Genomic DNA, 23,045 nt, shown 5'->3' on the forward strand with positions numbered 1-23,045 from the left:
TTATTACTAAATAGATTAGTAGTTTGTAAGACGGAAAGTATAAAACCTGCTCCCTAATGCTGCTAGTGCCTTTGAAATGGCATCTGTAACAGGGTGGCTTGCCCCAGGGCCTGGAGACCTTGGGGCTAAGCCAACCCTGGTTAAAAAGTAATCAGATAATTCCAGGGTAAAAGAGGAGGAAATTGCAGTGAAGTGGACAAAGTCTAGGAAGTTATGGTAGTGTCTGCAGGGAGTCCTGGCAGAGACCCTGACCAAGCAGGGATGCCAGGGATAGACCCTATCCAAACAGGAGAAGGACTATAAAGGCCCTAGCCAGGAAGGCTTGGGAGAAGGAAGAGAAACTGTTCTGTGAATTTAAGAATGAATTCCGTTTTGAGGTTCTGAGTTTTAATTATGGTTTATTTTATATTGATAAAGAGTCCCCAAGGAGGGGTATTTTTTTTTATCAAGACAGCCTGAAGTGATGTTTACTTAATTAGTCCAAGGGGGAAACGGAGGCAGGCTATCTAAAGCGTCATCCTAGGCCATGATGGGACGCTGCTTTGTTACCATAATTCCTAGGTACTTCTGATATTGATTGCTATGGATGGTGACTGAAAAAAATATTAGGAGGTTCACTGCCCCCCGATGTAGTTTATAAAACTGAATGTTAATAAAACTGTATTATTCAAATGTTTAAAAGTAATACATGAAAACAGAAACTTATTACAAACTGAAGGTTACAACAGAATGCTAAGATATAACTGAAACTGAGCAGGTTAAGTGACACTGAGTAGTGTATTTTATCATCCAAAGTGAGTCAATTGAAAAAAAGTAAAGTAAGATGATTCCCCCACCCCAAAAATTCTTAGTTTTAAAACCATAAAGCAATGTCAATATCACAGGCAATGCAGTTTTTCTTTAAAAATTGCCTTATTCTAACCATTATGGTGTATAGTGTCCCTTTACAATAATGTGGAAAACCAGATCCTGCTGCAGAAGTGAAGCACTTAGTTCAGGGGTCGACAACTTTTCAGAAGTGGTGTGCTGAGTCTTCATTTATTCACTCTAATTTAAGGTTTCGTATGCCAGTAATACATTTTAACGTTTTTAGAAGGTCTCTTTCCATAAGTCTATAATATATAACTAAACTATTGTAGTATGTAAAGTAAATAAGCTTTTTTAAATGTTTAAGAAGCTACATTTAACATTATATTAAAATGCAGAGCTCCCTGGACCGGTGGCCAGGCCCCAGGCAGCGTGAGTGCCACTGAAAATCAGCTCGCGTGCCGCCTTTGGCACGCGTGCCATAGGTTGCCTACCTCTGACTTAGTGCTTTGCATGTTATGTTATGCCAAGCACTTGTACAAGATGTTACCCTACCAGTGTGCATGGATAGTGTTGTATTGCCACTTTGCACAGCTGCCAATGCCTATACAAAAGGCATGAGGGTAGAGAAGCAGGTACTCACAGCGTTTGGATTTTGTACAGGGAGAGACAAATCTTCAGCTGGGGAAATGGTGGGTTAAACGGACAATCTAATAGCTACCCTAGCTAGCCATCACACCTGGACTAGCCAGTCATCAGACATGACTCTGCACAGTCCACTACAAAGGCAATGGCCAGCTGACTCTCACCCTGCCGGCTTCCAGGCTGCCCCTGCAGAGCACAGCGGCATCAGGCGGGCTAGCTCCAACCCAACGCGGCGGGCCACCCATCCCGTTCGGATTTGGGCCTCAGGAGGGGGGAGGAGGCCTACTCCTTTAAGAGGCTGGGAGGAGAAGGGGCGGCTGGCTGGCTGGCGGCGCGTCCCGTGTGCGCTGGGGGATCCTGCGCACTGGAGCTGCGCCCTGCTTGACAGGCTGCGCGCAGACAGCAGCCGCAGCCGCAGCCCAGGGCTCCCGGACAGCCTGGGATCAGCTGCAGCGCGGCGGGCGGGTGGAGGCGGCGGCTGCTTCCAGCCATGCAGCTCCCCGTGCGCTCCAGGCTGCTGCTCCTGCTCCTGCTGCGGGCCAGCGGGCTGCGGGCCGGGGAGCGGAGCAGCAGCGCCATGGAGGAGATCGCCACGGAGAAGGAGGCGGAGGAGAGTCACCGGCAGGACAGCGTGAGCCTCCTGACCTTCATCCTGCTGCTCACCCTCACCATCCTCACCATCTGGCTCTTCAAGCACCGCCGGGTGCGCTTCCTCCACGAGACCGGCCTAGCCATGATCTATGGTGAGCTGGAGCTGCGCGGCCGGGCTGCTGCGCCCCGGGGGGAGCTGCCCCCGCCGGTCCAGTGTATCCCGGGGGGTGGTTCCTGTGATCTCCGCAGCGGTCAGAGTCGGGGACGGGGGAATGACCCGGGCAGTTGGGGAGGAGCCCCCCTTCTCCTCCTCCCCCTGGCTCCTTTTCACTTTCCTTTCCCCGTGTAAACGCGCGTTCCCATGAGCTCAGGGACTGCACCGCTTATAACGAGACGCCGGCTCTAGTACTTAATGTCTCTGACACACTTTCCTCTTGACCTCTCTCTTTACTGGGAAGCCCTTGGGGGGCGATCCGGCTGCGCTTCCCCTTCCCCGGCCTGCCGTGGGGGTAGGGGTGATGGATTGGAGGGGAACCTCCTTCAGTTCTGATTTCGCATGAAATGGGCCCAGGCCGTGATTGGTCGGTGTGAAGGAAGCGAAGTAGCCAGGTGTTTCGTGCCACTCTGCTGAGGTTCAGTCGCGCAGTGATGGAAGGAAGGCGGTGGGGGTGGCGGAGGGAGCCATCCACAATAAGTGTGTGTGTGTGTGTGTGTGTGTGTCGGGGGGTTGCTCCTGTCTACTCCTTTCTTAAACATGCTATTTTATTCTGATGAGGACGGCAGACATCCTCCAATATGCATGTGGTTGAGTTCTGGTTTTTACACCATGCTGCCTTGTTGTCAAACGGCTAGGAGATCCAGGAATGTGTTTTAAAAAGAAATCAAATAAGAGCAAGCTGCCTTTTTATGATAAGTGACAAGACCTGTAAACTCCATGTCAGGCCAATAAAGACCCTATTGTATAACTTGACTTTGGTGACAGGTTTTCAGGCAGCTTAGCTTGAGGACTTGCTCTGGATCATAGCGAAGAAGAAAACACTCATTATGCCTGCGAGTTCATATGTGGGGTATAGTATTTGAGATGAACATTTTCCCCCATTATGTATATCTGGGGTAGCTGTGCTCTGTCCCACTTGCATCATTGTACACTCTGATGCCATAATACAATACGAAAAGGGCTTTGGTTTTTCAGCCGATTTCTCTGATTTTAGGAAGCTAAATTGCTAAGAGAATTTATTCTATATTTCTTGTACTATGTGCACACAGATCATCTCCATCATTACTTTGAAATATAACTTAAACATTGCTGCCATGGTCAGTATTTCAGAAGATGAAAAGAAGCATCATTAAATGTTCATGTGCTCTGTCCTGGTAACTGACTGCCAAAGAGCTGCTATTTTCTTGTCTCTGGCACCCAGTATTTATTGGCTACCAACTGATAGCAATGAAATTAGATACCAGGAAATGTTTACACAGTGCATCTTAAACCCTCTTGGTTGAATAGACAATGAAACAAACAGAGCGTGTTCTTAAAAAAAATAAAAATAAAAATAAAAATCCAGCTGTAGGACAAAAATAAATGACACAACAGCACAGATGTTCACACCTGCACTCTGTGTAGCTGTTAATTCAGATATGCTTAGTCCCACACTCTGCTATAATTAATGAGTGGTGCAGAGGCCTGCAGGTAAACCTGTGCTGATGAGACACACACACACACACACACACACACACACACACACACACACACACACACACACACACACACACACGTTCTTATTACTGCTAGTGGAACTTCTTTTCTTTCTTTAGGTAAACCAGCTCTTGCAGCATAATGTAAAACACCTACTTGAAATTTGCATGTAATAAGCACAGATGAGAAGTTCAACACAAAGGAAAAATTAACTTTTTCTTCCTGGATGAGTACTAATTTATCCTAAGATCTGATCGCTTGTTAAAGCAGTAGAATTTTCCTCTGCTGATGTTTTTCTTAACCCATCCCAGCCTCTTCTTACTCACTGGTCTCTTGCTGCATTGCTTTGGATTTCATTTTACACATACACACACACTGCTGCAAACATAAAGGTTAAAAAGACTGGGAAATTATCTACTAGCATAGTACTACTTAGCACTCAAATAACACTTTGGAGGCATAAAGCGCAGTGCAAACATTAATTAGAAAGGAAAGATTAGGATCATATCATGCATGTTACTTTGTTACCATCTTAATGTAGTCATCTTCAGAATTGCTTCAGGTTGGGAGTATTTAAAAACAGCACAGTATTCTAGACTTAAGTGTTTTTTCTTTTCATTGTCTATGAAAGTTTTATGTACATCAAGGGCTTAAAAATACCTATTGATAGTGGTGTGCCTTTACTATATTTCTAAAATACGCACACCATTTATTTTATAGGGCACCAAGGGTATTTGAATGTATCATGCTTACCTCTTGAGATGCATTTTGACACAAAATGTGAAATACTTCAACTGGAAAAACCTTCAAATTTAATTAAATGCAATAAATTTACTGTAACTTTTACTGGATACTTAAGATGGTTCCTTAGCTTCTGATCTTTGACAGAAAAGTGAAAATTCTATATTCATAAATCTCAGGAAATATAGTATTGTAGGCTTTCTTGTTGTGAATGCAAAAATGGCAGGGGAAATGTCAAACATTTAATTATTACATGATCCTGGTGCTTGAGGAAAATATGGCTATTGTTACAATTCTTACACGTTTTCAAACAGCAACTCTAAAAAGATTTAATATTTGGAATGCATAGATGAGCCTCTTTGTTCCAAGATTATAATATATGATGTGCTTGCTTTAGAACACCCTCTTGCCATGACACAGCAGACCTCTGGGGAGAAATATTTAAATGAGTTTGCGGGTGTTTTCTTCCCCAGATATTAGTCTTCGTGCCAATAAAGCTATGGCAGGGTCTGTCTCACATTATTGAAAAATGCAGGCTTCCTATAGAACAAAACAAGCTAGATTTGTTATGTTTCTGATATTACATACAGCACATGTGCTATATCAGAGTTACATCATTTGTATAGCAGTTTCTTTCTTCCTTTTGCACAAACATTCACACAAAGAATGGTGGCTAAGCTGAGAGGCATTTGGTGAAAGATGATACTTGGGTATTTAAGGAATATAAAACAAAACACAAGCAAATCTATATATGTATATAAAATTTAATATCCTCTCCTCAGTTGTCATATACTGCTTTGCCCACACGGCCATTGAAGAGCTTTCAGTCTAGGAAAACAAATATCTAACAAAGTGTTCTGATTCTTACTTGGATTTCTGGGTTTCACTGCAATATAAACATATAATACCAAATGAAGCATAAAGATGCATGTGATTTTTTTTTTTATCAATCTAGGTTCTAAACAGTGCGTAATAGATAATAGTACCATGTGCACTAACTTTCTGTTCAAGACAAGATAGGTTCCCCATCAAATTTAATTTCAGTAAAGAAAGAAGCACTCCAAAGTCCCAGGTGGCTGTTCAAGAGTAGTTGCTTATGCTATCTAAGTACATTTATAAAAGAAGCAGATTTGCATTCTCCAACACCAAGTTACTTTTTCACTCATAGGAACACTAACCTCCAGATGGTTGGCCTTAATTGTTGGTTATGCTTCAAAGAACAAGTTTGTCCACAAGAGCTGAGTTCTTGGAGGTCTGTATAGAACAGGGTTTCTCAAACTGGGGTCGCCGCTTGTGTAGGGAAAGCCCCTGGCGGGCCGTGCTGCTTTGTTTACCTGCCCCATCCGCAAGTCCAGCTGATCGCGGCTCCCACTGTCCGCGGATCGCTGCTCCGGGCCAATGGGAGCTGTGATCAGCCGGATCTGTGGACGGGGCAGGTAAACAAACCGGGCCGGCCCGCCAGGGGCTTTCCCTACACAAGTGGTGACCCCAGTTTGAGAAACCCTGGTATAGAATCCATGTCTGATAAGGCCACTGCTATGCCTGGATTTGCCCTTTTCCCATAACCTTACATTACTGGCTGACTTGATTCAAGAATACCAAGCACCATTGTGCAGTCCTACAACACTTATAAATTCCCTGCTCTGTCACAGCCTCCTCAATGGAAGCTATCACCACTCGTCTATCTTTAATAGGTTCTGATTAAATATGCTTTCTAAAAACTTTGTATTATTGAGATATTATATGAGATTTCATACATCACTCTTCATACTGTAAGCCATATTTTTCATAACCTGTTGTCACAATTGCAGCGTGAACTGCACTTTAGATCCCTTATAGTCCCTCTTGAGCGCAGCCCTTAGATGACAGGCCTGGCTTTCTTAACATTACGCTGGGTGGAACCATGCAGTCCAATCATTCTTAAAGTGAATCTCTGGGCTGCAGCACCCCTGCTTACCAACTGGTTTGGTACCTGTCACCCCTTTTCCTCTGGGGACCTGTGTCCAACAAGTTATTAAAGAAACTCAAAAACAGTATCTTCAAAACAAAGCATTAGTTATTAATTCTTCTGACGGTTCAAAGCATATACAACAAAGGGTGAAAACTATCAAAGGCCTTTATGTGTAGAATTTGCACTGTAATCTTTCCTTTCCAGGTTTGGAATGTTCTCCTCAGGCCAGCTAACCCCCATGTCTGGTTGGGAGAAGCAGATGGTCCTGCTTGCCACCTGCTCTTTCTGTGTCTTAGTGTGTTCCTTGCCAGCCTGTCAGTTCTTGCTGGCTTTCTGAGAAGCCTCTGGCCACTCATTCAACCCCTTCCCATTCTAGACCCAGAGTTCTGCAGTGATTTATCATTCCCTTTAATCTCTCTCTTCTCAGCCTTGGCAAAACAGCTATGTCACCTGGTGTTGAGGAGTTGCTTCTTCACGGCTATGAACCTAGCTGTTGCAGCAGCAGCAGCAAAGAGTCCTGTGGCACCTTCTAGACTAACAGACGTATTGGAGCATGAGCTTTCGTGGGTGAATACCCACTTCGTCGGATGAATGACGTAGCTGTTGTGTTTGTTGGGATGTCTTATGCTATCTTTCTGGCTTCGTTCCTTTAACAACCCTTTTGATCTAACTCCATAGCAAATAACCCATCGTAAACAAACCCACCGAGACATGTACCGTAATAATAAGGAAATACAAATATTTCCCTATTTTCACAGCTGTAATTTATAATCTTACTTAAGATTAAGCAATATGTGTTGAATCCTGGACATCTCCCACAAGTAGTGGAGGTCTTTTTTGACAGGCTTTGAAAAATACTCTAACAATATCTACTAGCCATCTGAAATTAAATGTAATGCACATTTGTTAATCAATTATAGTTCTGCAGTTACACCTGTAACCCTTCTGCCAGGTGGCGTGGGCAGCCACAAGGGTTGGGTTCAGTATCTAGGGCAGTGATACTCTGACCTCAGGGGTTCAGGAGCCAAATTTGTGATCAACATTAATTTACACTACTGTGGCTCTTTTGGGTAATGATTTCATTCACTAGAACTGTATATTCGTATTTAAACTGTATGACTGGAAATATTTTATATTATTCTTACAGCAAAATGACTAATTATTATTATTTTACCAACTACAATTGGTTAGTAACATAGTAAAAGCATCCTGTTTGGTTAAAAATTTAGGTTAATAAAAGCAACACTGTTTTAATATGTGCTGCAGAGAGATGCAGGTGACCTATTAAAGAGGCACTTGTGGCTTACGCACCTCAGTCTGAGTATCGCTGAGCTAGGGTTTCCTCTTAACAATACAAAACAGAACTGGCTTGAGCTCACACCCAGTGATGTGGGAAAACATAGTACTACATCTGGGAGCCTCTAAGAGGCAATAATTCCCCTCTCTTCCACACACTAAATCTGTGTATAACAAAAGAGAACTTTTAATAGAAGGGAAAGGGAACCAAGCATTAGTTTGGGGAAACACCACAACCACATTCAAAAGCATGTTACCGTAAAGAAACCTGACCCCACAGTGCACTGTGCACTGTCCTTTGCCTCAGTTTCTCACCTTGTGGTGGGAAAGTCCGATGAATGAATGTCTCTTTAACGCATCACTCCCGTCTCCCTCCGCTGATTCTCATGCACAGTTGGCTGTTCTTGGTTAGCCAAGATCTGAGTTTAGAGGTGTGTTTGCAGGGGTTCCCCCTCCCATCCCAGAAAAGATGGGGGGAGGGGACATCGAGCAATGTCTCTGTGGTCACTGCATGCCTCTGCAACTGGCTGTTTGCCACTGCTGCCACTGCTTTTTTCTGCCACAGTTGGTTGCTTGCTACCACCACTTTTCTCTGCTGCCACCGGTCATGTGCTGCTGCTACGGGATGCTCGCCGTCACTTCTGTGATGCTGTGTTCTGAGGTTCTACCACTGAACCCAGATCTTTAGTGATTTTTGCTCTTTATGATTTCACTGGTTTCAGGGAACCTCAATGCAGAGCCTGTCCTGGCAGTAACTTTCCTTTCATCATTGTCTAAGACATAGTCCCTTGACTTGCTTGTCAGTGATTCAGCTCTGGTAATCGGAACAGAAACAATGGCTCTCAATTGAGTCTAATTAGCTCTGTGTTTAAACAGTGGAGAGGGGAAGGTCAAATAGTATCTAGGATTCTTTGGGCAGAGGCCACTCCACCAGGTAGGAATACCTGTGCCCACCCCCACTCACCTTCACTGGGATGTGGCATCCTTACACCCTGCTTAGCAAGTAAGATTCAGATTAGGGTGACCCCCTCAATCAAGGCTGGCTAAGTGCAGTTCTGCTGCCCTTTGCTCGTACGATACGGGTAACATTTCATAACCCTCGCACTCAGTGCTGCTAAAGTGCTTTGTAGCCCAACACCAGCCGAAAGTGATCGTTTTGGCGAAGAAGCTCCATCATGCTATGTATTTAGGTAGAGTTGGGGTGTCAATGCAAACATGGTCTGTTCCTGCAGTCTTTTCCCCTGCTCATCACTAGATGTGGTGGAGTTCATGCAGACCCTGCTTACACATCTCTTAAATTATAAGTAGGGCTCCGTGTTTGTCACGGAGGTTGCAGAATTCATGGATTCCGTGACTTCCTGCAACCTCCGTGACTTCTGCAGCGGCAAATGTGGTTGATCCCAGGGCTGCCCGAGCAGCAGTTGATGTGGCTGGCCCTGGGGACTGCCAGAGCTGCAGTCCTGGGATGGCTGGAGCCCCAGGCTTCCCCCGCCCAGCAGCTGGTACTGCATGCCTGCTGGGCTCCCCCTTCCCAGCATACCCCTCCACCCCCCCGATTCAATCAGGTATTTATGGTATAAATCATGGACAGGTCATGCGCTGGGATTTTTGTTTCTTGCCCGTGACCTGTCCATGACTTCTACTAAAAATAACCGTGATTAAATTGTAGCCTTAATTATAAGCCCTTTGGGGCAGGCGATGCCATTTAGTATATGGTTTGTAAAATGCAGCACACAATTGGGCACTGACCTTTTTGAGGCGTCTAGGTGCTAACACAATATAAATGTTCAGTAATTATGCAAAACCCACTTCCTCAGCTGCCCTGCCTGTGGTACTGCTCTTGAAGTCAATGAAAGTACCACGTATGGAGCAGATACAGAAGCAGGTCCTCCCTCACACAAGCATACAAACTTGCAATAGCATTTGGGGTGGTGGAAGTTCATTTTTTCTTGACGTTGATCTGAGTCCTACATTTGATGCATAGTGACCAATATATTTCCTGATAATGATCACCCTTATAACTTAATTGATCTCTGTTCATATTGTCATCATAAGACATTTACTTGGATTTTTCTTATTGATTGTGGCTATCAAATCCCACTAATGTTGCCTCCTGCGGGAAAAAGTCTCCCTCTGAATCACCTCAAGTATCTTTTTATATCGTGTGGACCCATCTAGGTAATAAGACCCTTTGCTGTACCGTTATTTGAAAACAACACTCCCTGTGGGAAATGTAAAACAGGAGATTTATTTACTGAGTATCAAATGTACAGAAACAACATACAAGAGAAATGGAAACCAATGTCTAATTAACAGATGTGCAAATTTTACTTTCCTGATGTCTGACTGTAGAAAAGAGAAATTTTTCAGTTCTCCAACTCTCACAGATAAATGTGTGTGGCTAAAATTTCAAACTTGGTTTCCTAAAGTTAGGCTCCTAAATCCCTGTTGTAAATGTGAAAGAAGGGCTTACTTCTGTTTTCCCACCACAGTGCTCAGTGTGACAAGATTGACCTTCAGACACGGTGGAAATAACATCAGGAATCTCCATGTTGCTATCGGAATCAATGGGTGTTGCAGGTGCTTGACAACTGTGTAAAAAGGCCACACTTACTTAAGTGTTTAAATACAGATTTAGGATTTACGATTTACAGATTTACAACAGGGATTTAGGAGCATAACTTTAGTCAGCCTAGTTTTGAAAACGTGATGCTCTCTCTAGCAACCAAGACCTTCTGCATATTGTTAAGCCACACAATATAGGGCAACTATATTGCTTGCCCTATAGGAATTGTGATGCTCAGATTTCCAATTGTCCATCCTCAGAGTTGGCTCTCTGAGCTGAAGGTCAAACCCAGTCACAGGCCAATCCCATGTTTTGAGATAAGATGATTGAGTCTATCGCTGTCACAAGCCTACTTCCGCATTTCCAAACTGTTACTGCAGCCAGATAGCTATGATAAAATGTCTGTAGAGACCAACTCTGTCACAGCTGGCACTATGGTGACTCTGTTTCATTATCAATGAGCATAGGGTATTGCGTGGCTTTTGTTTTTGGAAGTTTCTATTTCAAACAAGGTGTTTGATCAGACTGTGCCAAATATTATAACTTTGTTCTCATCTGGGGTGGGGGGAAGCCTGTACTTAATGAGTTATGTTCTACATGTCTTTATGAAATTTGTCTTTTCTGTATGGGAAGACTCCTTTTGGGGGAAGTGTTAGAACTGTTAAGAGATCTAATATTCATTTTTAAAGACTGAGTTACAAACTATTGCTTGTGAAAACACTCCTTGAAAGTGATGATGGGGAAGGGAATCCATTTCATCTGTCTTACGCCTACCAGAGCTGGAAAAAGTGACCTTTGAAGTTTAGGAAAGGCTTTAGGCACTTTTCTTCTTCTTCCAGAAATAGCTATTGATTTCAGTGCCACAAGTTTTGGGTGTCCAACATGAAAGGATTTGAGACTGAGTGGGTGGGTGCTCTGCACTTTCTGAAAATCAAGCCACTTTAAGGTGTCTAGTGTTGGACACCCATAACCACTAGCTGCATTTTAAATCTGTGTCTTGGACTCAGCTCAGTATGCAGAAGGAAATCAAAGCTGCGGCAACATGGGATACAGAACTTGAAATTGGAAAATATATCTGGGTAGCGGTGTACTATAACGCTGTCCTCGGGAGCCAAAAAATCTTACCGCGTTATAGGTGAAACCACGTTATATCGAATTTGCTTTGATCCACCGGAGTGTGTAGCTCCCCCCCCCCCCCCCCGAGCACTGGTTTACCATGTTATATCTGAATTTGTGTTATATCGGGTTGTGTTATATCGGGGTAGAGGTGTAGTGGGTATGTAATAGCCATTATAGAGACAATGTGGGTGTGGCAATATCTCTTTTATTGGACAAACTTCTGTTGGTGACCAAGATAAGCTTTCAAACTACACACCTGAAGAAGACCTCTGTCTAGCTCAAAAGTGTTTCTCTGTCACTACCTGAAGTTGGTCCAATAAAAGATATTACCTCACCCACCTTGTCTCTCTAATGTCCTGGGACCAACACGGCTAAACAACACTATTAGCCATTACATCAATCCTCTTTCTGGTTAATGAGGGCTTTTGTTACCTTCACACACAGCCTCAGGAATAATATACACTGACGTCCTCTGGAGAATTAGAGAAGGAAAAGAAATTGCCTTTGAGAGCCAATTGGATTGTTACATAGAATTGTAGTAATGTAGGACTAGATGACCTCTCAAGGTTCCTTCTACTCCAGTCTCCAGCACTGAGGCAGAACTAGGTGCTATCTAGACCATGGGTCGGCAACCTTTCAGCAATGGTGTGCCGACTCTTCATTTATTCACTCTCATTTAAGGTTTTGCGTGCCAGTAATACATTTTAACGTTTTTAGCAGGTCTCTCTTTATAAGTCTATATTAAATAACTAAACTGTTGTTGTATGTAAAGTAAACAAGGTTTTTAAAATGTATAAGAAGCTTCATTTAAAATTAAATTAAAATGCAGATCTTATCAGTTTAGTGGAGTGGTTCTTAACCTGGGGTGCATGCACCCCGTGGGGGTGTGAGATCCCCTTTCTGGGGATGCCAGACGTGCAAGATTTTTTTTTTAGAAAGTAAATCATCGAAAACACAAATTAAGCGCAGGCACATAAGAACAACTACTTTGTTTAATCAAACCTGTGTATTTATGAACATTATACATTTTAACAATTACTGTAATATACAAAGTTTTTTAAGCTAATTATAGTGTAATTTTTATAAGGGCTGCAGAGCACTGGGACCAGGCCAGGAGCAAAGCCCTGGGCTGGCTGCTGGTACCGGCAGGAGGGCTGAACAGGGCCGGAGGCCTGGACCCTGGCTGGCAGGGGCCAAGTGGCTGGAACCCCAGACCAGCAGCGAGGTGAGCAGGGCCAGCGGCTGGTATCCCAGGCCGGCAGCAGGCTGAGCGGGGTCAATGGCCGGGACCCTGGCTGGCAGGGGGTCGGCGGCTGGAACTCCAGACCAGCAGTGGGCTAAACAGCTCAGCCTGCTGCCGGTCTGGGGTTCTGGCTGCCGGCCCTGCTCAGCTGCTGCTGGCCGGGGGTTCTGTTCACTCAGGCCGGCAGTGGGCTTAGCGGGGCCTGCGGCCGAGACCCTAGTTGGCAATGGGCCAGTGGCTGGAACTCCAGATCATCAGTGGGCTGAGCAGGGCAGGCGGACAGAACCCCAGACTGGCAGCGGGCTGAGCAGCTAAGCCCACTGCTGGTCTGGGGTTCTGTCTGCCGGCTTCTGCCAGCCGGGGTCCTGGCCACCGTCCCCACTCAGCCTGCTGTCGGCCGGGGATTCCGTTCATCCAGGCCAGCAGCGGGCTGAGCGGGGCTGGCGGCTAGGAGCCCGGCTGGCAGCAGCGTGCCAGTAAAAATCGGTTTGCACGCCGCTTTTGGCATGCATGCCACAGGTTGCCAACCCCTGATCTAGACCATCCTTGGCTGGTGTTTGTCTGACTATTAAAAACCTTTGGTGACAGAGGTTCCACAACCTCTCTGGGTAATTTGTTCCAGTGCTTAACTACCCTCACTGTTAGGAAGGTTTTCCTAATGTCTAACCTAACTCTTCCTTGCTGCAATTTGCTCCTTGCTCCTTAGTAGATGAGGAGGACAATTTATCACCTTCCTCTTCATTGCAACCTTTTACATACTTGAAAACTGTTATGTCCCTGATCAATATGCTCTATTCTAGATAAAACAAATGCATTTTTTTTCAAATCTTCCTTGTGTATTTTCTAGACCTTTTGATAATTTTTGTTGCTCTCATCTGGACTTTCTCCAATTTGTCCATAGCTTTCCTGAAGTGTGGTGGCCAGAACTGGACACACTACTCCAGCTGAGGCCTTATCAGTGCTGAGCAGAGTGGAAGAATTACTTCTCATATCTTGGTTAGCATGCTTCTGCTAATATATCCCAGAATAATGTTTGCTTTTTTTTTTCCCAACAGTATTACATTGTTGACTCATTTATTTAGTGATCCACTGTTAACCTCGAGATCCTTTTCTGCAGTATTCCTCCCTAGACAGCCGTTTCCCACTTCGTATTTGTGCATTTGATTATTCCTTCCTAAGTGTAGTACTTTGCATTTGTCCTTATTGAATTTTATCCTGTTTATTTCAGACCATTTCTCCAGTTTGGCAAGATCATTTTTAATTCTAATCATGTCCTTTAAAGCGCTTGCAACCCCTCCTAACTTGGTATAATCCACAAACTTTGTAAGTGTACTCTCTATGCTGTCATTCAAATCATTTATGAAGATATTGAATAGAACCAGATGAGGATTGGTCCCTGTGGGGCCCCACTCAGTATGCCCTTCCAGCTTGACTGTGAACCCTGATAACCATTTTCCAACCAGTTGCACACCCTTTATAATAGATTTGTCTAGGCTATATTTTCCTAGGCTGTTTATGAGAAGATCATGTGAAACAGCATCAAAACCTTTACTAAAGTCAAGCTACATCACATCTGATGCTTTCCCACAAAGGCTTGTTACCCCATCAAAGAAGGATATTAGTTTGGTTTGACATGGTCTGTTCTTGACAAATCGATGCTGACTGTTACTTATCACCTTATTGTCTTCTAGCTGCTTACAAATTGATTGTTTGATTATTTGTTCTGTTATCTTTCTGTAATGAAGTTAAGATGACAGGTCTATAATTCCTTGGGTTGTCCTTATTCCCCCTTTTATAGACAGGTACTATATTTGCCCTTTCCAGTCCTCTGGGATCTATCCTCTCCTCCATTAGTTCTCAAAAATAATTGCTAGTTCCTTGAGTATTCTAGGATGTACTTTATCAGGCCCTGCTGACTTAAAACATCTAATTTGTCTAAGTAATTCTTAACTTATTCTTTCCCTTTAGTAGCCTCAGATCCTACTCCATTTTCACTGATGTTCTCTAAGTTAATCATCTGATCACTGCTAACTCTTTTTGGTGAAAACTGAAACAAAAAAGGCATTTAACACTTCAGCCATTGCTATGTTTTTTGTTGTTGTCTTTCCCTCCTCATTTAGTAACAGGCTTATCCTGTCCTTGGTCTTCTTGTTGCTTCTAATTTATTTGTAAAGTGTTTTTCTTGTTACCATGTGTGTTCCTAGCTAATTTAATCTTGTTTTGTGTCTTTGCCTTTCTAGTTTTGTCCCTATGTACTTGTGGTGGTGGTGCTTTTAATATTCATCCTTCATAATTTGACCTTGTTTCACTTTTTGAATGACTCTCTTTTTTGAGTTTCTGGTCCTTGAAGAGCTCCTGGTTAAGCCAGGGTGGCCTCTTAGATAGGAAATATGGTTTTGTATACATTGGGATAGTTTGCTCTCGTGCGATGTAGTCTTTCTTAAAAAAACCTGTCAACTCTCCTGAATTCTTTTTTTCCCTTAGACTTGCTTCCCATGGGATCTCACCTACCAGTTCTCTGAGTTTGCTGAAGTCTGTCTTCTTGAAGTCCATGGTCTTTATCCTACTGTTTTCCCTCTGACCATTCCTTAGAATCATGGACTCATCATTTCATGATTACTTTCAACCAAGCTGCCTTCCACCTTCAAATTCTGAACCAGTTCCTCCCTATTTGTCAAAACCAAATCTAGAACAGCCTCTCTCCTAGATGCTTTGTCCACCATCTGTGATAAAAAGTTGTCTCCAGGGCTTCCAAGAACTCGTTAGATAATCTGTGCCCTGCTGTATTATTTTCCCAACAGATGTTTGGGTAGTTGAAGTCCCTCCTCACCACCAAGTCCTGTGTTTTGGATGCTTTTGTTAGTTGTTTAAAAAAAGCTTCATTCACCTCTTCTTCTTCCTTGTTAGGTATCCTGTAATAAATCCCTACATGATATCACCCACGCTTCAAAATCCAAGCTATTATATGGTGTAGTGTTGTACAAACATCAACAAGCTCTGAGCTATTGTGTGGTCTTCTTTAACCTTTGTAATGAAATCTCTTAGACTGTTCTAGTGAGGCTTTTCATAACCTGCTTCTAGACAAAAAATGTTTCTTAAATCATTTAATTAAAATGCGACTGTAATTTGGATTTAATTTGGGGAACCAATGATGGCTGACTGTCTTGAAGGGAGGGAGATAATTCAGTGTTAACATCTGAAAAAGAAAGTAGAAAAATTGGGGATGGTGCAGTGAAGAGCCACAAAAATGATTTAAAGGCTGGAAAATGCCTTTCAGCAAGAGATCAGTCTGTGAGCTCAATCTCTTCAAAAAGAAGTCTGAGAAGTGACTGATTCCTGTGCATAAGAACTTTCGGGGGGGGGGGGGTGCGGGAATACCAGGTTCTAAAGAGCTTTTTAATCTAACAGAGACAAATATAATAAGAATGAATAGCTGGAGGTTGAAGCAGATATTTACTTGTGGAGGTGATTAACAACTGCAACAAAATACCAAGGGAAATGGTGTATTCCCCATCTCTTGATGTCTTCAAATCAAGACTGGATACCTTTCTGGAAGATGTGCTTTAGTCAGCTACTAAGAACTGGCCTCAAAATGGGGTTACCGGGTGAAATTCTTTTGCCTGCGTTATACAGGAGTCAGAGTAGATGATCTAATGATCCCTTCTGGTATTAAAATCTATGAATATATGAATAAAACAGCTGTCGTGTACCAAAGGTCCTCGTTTTAACAAAACGAAATAGAAACGTGACCTGTTTCTTCTCACAGGTGAAGAGTAAGTGTCCATGTTGCCAGTGGTAAACCTTCAGACATGATATGTATCAAGGTGTGGTTGCCACTTGTTTTTATGGATGGTAATTGAAATTTAATAGGAATTCTCTTAACCGGCCATGCTGAAGAATGTGTAAATAATAACTTACACACAGTCAGGTCTCTGTTCTACCGAGCGATGTCATTCATCCCTTTCTGACTGAATTTGGATGCGCTCTTTCCAATTAAGTTAGTAAAAGATCTATCTGTGGTGGTCCTCTGGCTCCACCTGGAATTTCTGGATGTTTCTTCTATACTATGCACTTGAAGAAATTTTTTTGGTGATCAGATGATAGACAGGTTGAGGAATCCTAGCACTTCCCAATCAATTTCTTTCTCCATGTAAGCCTTAGGGTAGGGTTTTCAAAAGTGTCTAAGTGACTTAGAGGTACAAGTCTTACTGACTTTCCAAATCATCTAGGCACTCTTCAAACTCCCACTCTTAATCTGGATTCTGAGTTTATCAGTCTAACCACATTTAACTCAGAATACATCTGTGGAGATACGTTGTTTTCTTCCTTGAGATTGTATGGCATCAGTATTGGGAGGATGAGAAACAAATAATTTAGTTTTAAGAAGAATATTCATCTTGAGAGTTTTTTTATTAGTTATGCTAAAATCTGCTAAATATTTCATACATATCAGACCTTTTCAGATTTTTTTATCAGGAAATGGGTAATTTAGCTCATACTCATTAGCTTCCTTTTTTTTTTTTTTCCCCAGTAGAAGGTGACTGCAGAATGCAATTAACTGGCTGTGCAGGAGTACAGTATAATAAAAATGATATAAAATTGCTTATTCATGCACTGAAATCTGATAATTCACTTTACATTAGAAAAGCCTAAAGCTCCCTAAAAGCTGGGATGGAAGAAATTGGTTTTATCAGGAAAGAATAATTGTGGGTGAGGAGTGGAAAATGTAATAAGACTAATTGTGCTCTTTATCTGGGAGAGTTGTGTGGTTCCCCCTTGAAATCCCAAACCTTAATTCTCAAATATGTGGACTTTTTTTCTTCTTCTTGTTAAATGTCTCAAACTCTTTTGGGTAAGGTCACTGCCTGCTCAGCCTTCAGATCTCTCAAGACCCATCTCTGGTGTAATGTCTGTAGATATCTGTCAACTAATAATGGTTTGAAGGGCCAATGGGGATATTTGGAACTTCTTACACTTATGAGAACTACAGTGTGCGTAAAAACGGTGTATTTATTTGATTTCATCTCTTACCTCCCTCTTGTTGTTTTAGAGTATAAGCTATTTGGGGAGAAGTTTGCATTAATGCCTGTACCATACCTTCATAATGGATCCACAAGCCTGAATATGGCCTGTAGGTGCTACCAAAACAGTCTGGGAGCATGTGTAATTCCATGGGCAGGTTAATGACTGAAAGGTGTCATTTGATTTGTAAAAATCTACAGAATCTTAATTTCAATTTTGTCACCCTCTGCAGTGTGGCAGGGTGGGATGGGGGAAGGCGAGGAGGGGACTCACTGCTCCCAGTTCCAGGTCTTCTGATTTGTGGAAATTTTCTTAATATAGTGAGGTCGGAAATGAGTCAAGTTACGTATCCTTGGAAAGCCATTTCTCCTATGAACACAAAGGTACCAAACATGACAAACCTAAAACAATTCTGTAGATATATATGTCAAGAAAATGTTTGTTTAAAAATCAACATTTTTGTAAATTTATACTTTGAACACTGGCTTGTCAGACATGCTGCCCTCACAAAATGGAATGGTGACCCTCAACTGACAGTACTGTTATCATTTAATGCTCGAAAAAGGATACCTGCCTAACTTTTTTTTTTAATGTTACAAATTATGTAAATGGAAGGAGTGCTTCCAGTTGGTTTGCTGTTATTGGGGCGGGGGGGAAAGAAGAAGTTCAGTGGCATTGATTATCAGCTTTGTTTATTTTGCTGAAAGAATTGTAATGATGCACTGGTTAAGACATCAGCATTTAGTCAAAAATTACTGGAATCCCATCTTCAGACTGTATGCACATCGTTCCATAACATACACTATATAACATAATTAATTACAGTCCCAAAGCAGGAGCAGCTGAAAGTCGCTAAAAATGGGGGGACCACTAGTGCCAGAACTGAGTCCCTGCCTTTCTCATACCGGCCCTTCCCTTCTTGCTCTCCTCTCCATCCCCTCCCTCTCATCGCTTGCCCTTATGATGGGGCCATGGCCCCCTGTCTGCCTGTCTCTCTCTCACACACGCGCACACACACACATGTCCCAAAGTAATTTATTACAAAATCCATGTTTTTAATTTGGTCTTGATCATTTTTTTGGTATCAGTGGGGAGATAAAGAGTAGACTGGTACCTAAATACCTCTGATTCATTAAACTTCTTTCTTCCTTTTGTGCAGCTGGCCCATAGGCTGTTAAAACAAGAAGAACTGGTGTTAACTGAGGGATGGCTGACAGCAGTAGTGCCATAGTAGTTAAAATGGTCAGCTTCCTTTAGAGACAGCTTTTGACTTACATATGAAACAAGCAGAACTGATAGTATTTGATTAAATTTGTGTGTGTAATCACCAATAACTACTAGAATTAAATTCTATCTCACTCTTTTTGCTGAGAAACCTCCTCCCAACTATTTAATAAAATTCTACCATGTGACCCCCATATCCTCTTTAAATCTCTGTCTTGATTTCGGATTTTTGTCACATAAAATTGAAATGTCTCATCCTTGCCTATATAATCTTAACATCACCTACATCTCTGCTTTCATTTATTGCCTCTACTCATCACAATCCTGTTGCTTTACTCCTGCCTTCAGCTCTTTCTCCCATTGTTTGCTTTAGTGCCTGCTATCTTGTTGCCCCTTATTCTTGGAACAGCTGCCCTGCCTTTACCCACCAAGCACTTGATCACTGTTCCTTGAAATATCCCTTTCAGGAACACCCTTTGTACTACTGACAGTAAGTTAGCCCCCAGACCCTCCCACTCCTGAACTGTCCTATACGGTGTCTCGTAGCTAAAATGTGACGTCTTTGCCAGGGAACTTGTCTTACACAATGGTTCACAGGTCATAGATATGTTTTAAAAAACCCAACAAGGTAGTGTATGTTTGTTCTACAGCACACAGGGGTCTTGTAACAATTCTTTCCACCTCCAAATGTATGTACAAATTATGGGCCAAATCATTAGGTATCTTAAATGCTCATGGAAAAGCCAAAAACCGTTTTAAAATAGAGGTTTTGCTTGTAATTTCAAGACTTTACCTTGCCCAGTCAGTACGTGAGAGAAAAGCTTGAATGAGAGCTAGCTTGCAGAGGTTCAATCCAGACAAGATTAGTGGAGGATGGTGGTGGTGATGGTGATTTATTTTATATAATAGCGGTGGCCAGAGGCTGTGATCTTCATTACATCACTATCAGGGTGGGTGCTGTATGGTAGATATGTTGCATATCCAGGAAGATGTATTCCATGACAGGCTAAGAATGTGAGAAGCATGCAGAGGGCTGGGGAAGGGAGAGACCATATGTACTTGCACATCTGTAAAAATATTTGAGTTTTTTTGTAATCCTCTCAATAAATATCAACTTTACCCAGTTACCTTTTGCCTTGCCCTTTAAACATTGTTGTGTTTCTGTTAGTGTTGTGACAGAAGTAGTGTCTTGGAGGAGGGATTTGAATGGAGAATGTAATGGCCTCACCAAGGAAGGATGTTCCATATGTAGTCTGGAGAAAATTGTGAAGGCATTTGTGGAAGAAGTAGATCAGTGGGTGGCTGAAGCTGGCCGTGTGTGTGTGTGTGTGTGTGTGTGTGTGAGAGAGAGAGACAGAGAGAGAGAGAAAAGAATGAGTAAATTGGAAGGAGAAAAGATAAAGGGCCTTTATGTTGGCATAACTAGTTGGAGGAAATGGCAGAAGTAAATCTGACCATTTTTCATCCCTGGAGTCTGCAATTTGAGGTTCTGGTTGGATTTTAGACAGCTTTTGTATATCTAGAAAGTAGTGGATGACCAAGGATGCTTTTCCCACTCCCAATCTGATCTTGGTGAGGAGAATGTGATCACTACTTCTTCTGGATGCCAATCTTGCCCCTGTCCTATGGGCCTCTCTTACTTCTAGCTTGTGTTACAGGATTATATGCTACATGGGGCTATACATGGAAACGACTCTGAAAAGTCAGGTGGTACAGAATGCAGCTGTTCCTCATATTAAATAGTTTTTTGCAGAGAGCACGTTATGGCTGTGTGCCACAATCTCCCCTGGCTTCTACTTTATTTCTGGTTGTCTTGAAGATGTGAGGTCATTAGAGTCATGGTGTTCTTAATGAGAGACCCTTCATGGCAGAATATGCTCTCACATGGGCATTTGTGCATGGGTACAAGCTTTTCAAAATGTAGCCTTGTGACTGTTGCTTTCGCAGCTGTAGTAGCTCACCAGAGTGGTTGCACATCAGCTTGAGGCTAGAAATTTAAAAAAGTGAATCTGTTGGAAGGCAGAGAGTTCTGTGGAATTTTATTTTAAGACAGTACAGTATGTTGGTCTTTTGCTTAAAAACTTTCATCTTTAGGCTTGAGGAACCTAATGGGGAACTATAATTCTTCTGTTTTAGCTTGACTTTGAAACTTGGGCTTCAACCTTTAAGCTCCAAAGCTTTTGGTTCTTCCAGGTGTAAATCTGTTAAAGACAGTCTCTGCAGAACATGCATGTGAGACTCTTCAGTTGCCCAAGAGTCAAGGGAATAAGGCCCTTCATTTAATTATAGCAATGGATTTTGCAGAAAACAACACAATGCAAACTTTCTCCAGCAAAATTTACGATCGGAGGCTTTTGTAGACAGTTTTTTATACTGCAGATGTTCCTTTGTTTATTTAAATTTGTCTACTTCAGCATAACACATGTAACATGGAAAAAATGAGAACCATTAATGTAGGCCCTATATTGACATCTTATACTTTTTGTGTTTTATGATTGTTAAAAGGATATTTGCCTCAAGTAAAGGTCAAATTTGTTGACCTTGCTGACATGTTTGAATGTATTTACTTTAATTCACTGGATTCCTGGTGGTTTTTAAGCTCTTCTCTGACATTCAATGGCTATTAGCCAGGATGGGCAGGGATAGTGTCCCTAGCCTCTGTTTGCTGCAAGCTGGGGATGGGTGACAGAATGGATCACTTGATGATTACCTGCTCTGTTCATTCCCTCTGGGGCACTTGGCATTGGCCACTGTCGAAAGACAGGATGCTGGGCTAGATGGACCTTTTGTCTGACCCAGTATGGCCATTCTTATGTTCTTAAAATGCATAATTGATTCCTGTATCTTTTACAGTTTTAAACATACACATACCATAAGCTTCTGACTGCATCAAATATTTGTGCTCACCGTCATGATTTATGTACTGTGGTAATGTATCTGCCCAGGTATGCTAGGCACTGTAGACACAGTCCCTGCTCCAGAGATTTTACAGTATGTAAGCAGCCACTCTGTAGAAAACAGGACACGTAAACACAATCCAACTGTTATTTATTATTTAACACTTGTATTGCAGTAGCCTCAAGGCTGACCAGGTGCTGTACAAACATATACTAAATGACAGTCCTGGCCCCAAAGAGCTTGCAAACTAAAGGAAAAGACATATTAAGAGGATCAGACAAATAAGAAGATTGGGGTGGAAGATAGGGTAACAAAAATATAATGTTTTAAACTTTTATCCAGTTGGGGGCAGTCATCACAATTTGCCACTTGCCTCACTGTTATCAGGTTGCTTTTTACTTCATGCATTATGGAAGAGGTACGTTTTAAGGAGAAACTTGAAGGAGGAAAAAAGGTGGTGACGTTAGGGATTTTGCTTGGAAGATTTTCCAGTGAAGCAGGAGGTGGAAAGGGTGAAAGTACTTGCTGAAGATGTCAGCTGTCAGCATTGGCAGAGCAAAGGCAGAAATTGATGGCTTAGGGAGGCCTGCATTCAAAAATGATACATATTTAAAAATTGGCTAACCAGAAAATTGCATTTGTTTTTTTTTTTAAAAAAAGACTTGTTTGCTGAGGTAAGAATTAAAAATCATACAGTTGCCAATTTGTGTTTTTCCATTTAAGGTAGGTAAAGAGGCTTCTGCAACATTGAGTCTATTTATAAATAATATTAAATGTTGAATGATTTGGCATTGTATGCGTCTTCCTTTGCTCTCACTTTTCTTCCAAAATGCCTGCAACTGAAATAAGCATGCAAAAACAAAACGAAGGGCCACGTTCTTAAATTCATTGCTTGGGGTACCGTACGTCTCTGCACCAAACACCATAAAAGAGAAGGACACAATTCTCCCTGGGTAGAAGGATTTTGTTCTCTTTTAAATGGTTTAAACCACTGTTTGATATTTGAGTTGCAGATGTGTTACTCTTTGCTTTTATTGTCTACTCCTTGATCTTTTGATTTAAAGAACTGTGTGTGGGATGTGTTGACTGAAAACTCTATATTGTGAAGTTTAAAGTTTGTAAGGACTTCAAGATGTGGATGAAAGGCACCTAAGAGCAAATAACTTCGTATTTAGAAGAAGACTTGGACCAGCTGAATTGTTAGCCTTGTTGATCCTGCTCTGTATGTGAGAAGGTTTATCTTCTTACT

The 23,045-nt window shown here is 42.3% G+C and overlaps 1 protein-coding gene across 2 annotated transcripts in view; it reads left to right on the forward strand.

The window, feature by feature from the left end:
• Window positions 1-1,854: 1,854 nt before the first annotated feature.
• Window positions 1,855-23,045, forward strand: part of SLC9A7 (solute carrier family 9 member A7) — a 122,052-nt gene continuing 100,861 nt past the window's right edge. For both annotated transcript variants that reach the window (XM_075060822.1, XM_075060827.1), the window contains exon 1: window positions 1,855-2,195. In XM_075060822.1, the coding sequence (XP_074916923.1) occupies window positions 1,943-2,195 (253 nt within the window). In that variant the 5' untranslated portion in view covers window positions 1,855-1,942. The remainder of the gene's footprint in view (window positions 2,196-23,045) is intronic.

Source organism: Chelonoidis abingdonii, chromosome 1, assembly GCF_003597395.2.
Source record: "Chelonoidis abingdonii isolate Lonesome George chromosome 1, CheloAbing_2.0, whole genome shotgun sequence".
Taxonomy (NCBI): Eukaryota; Metazoa; Chordata; order Testudines; family Testudinidae; genus Chelonoidis; species Chelonoidis abingdonii.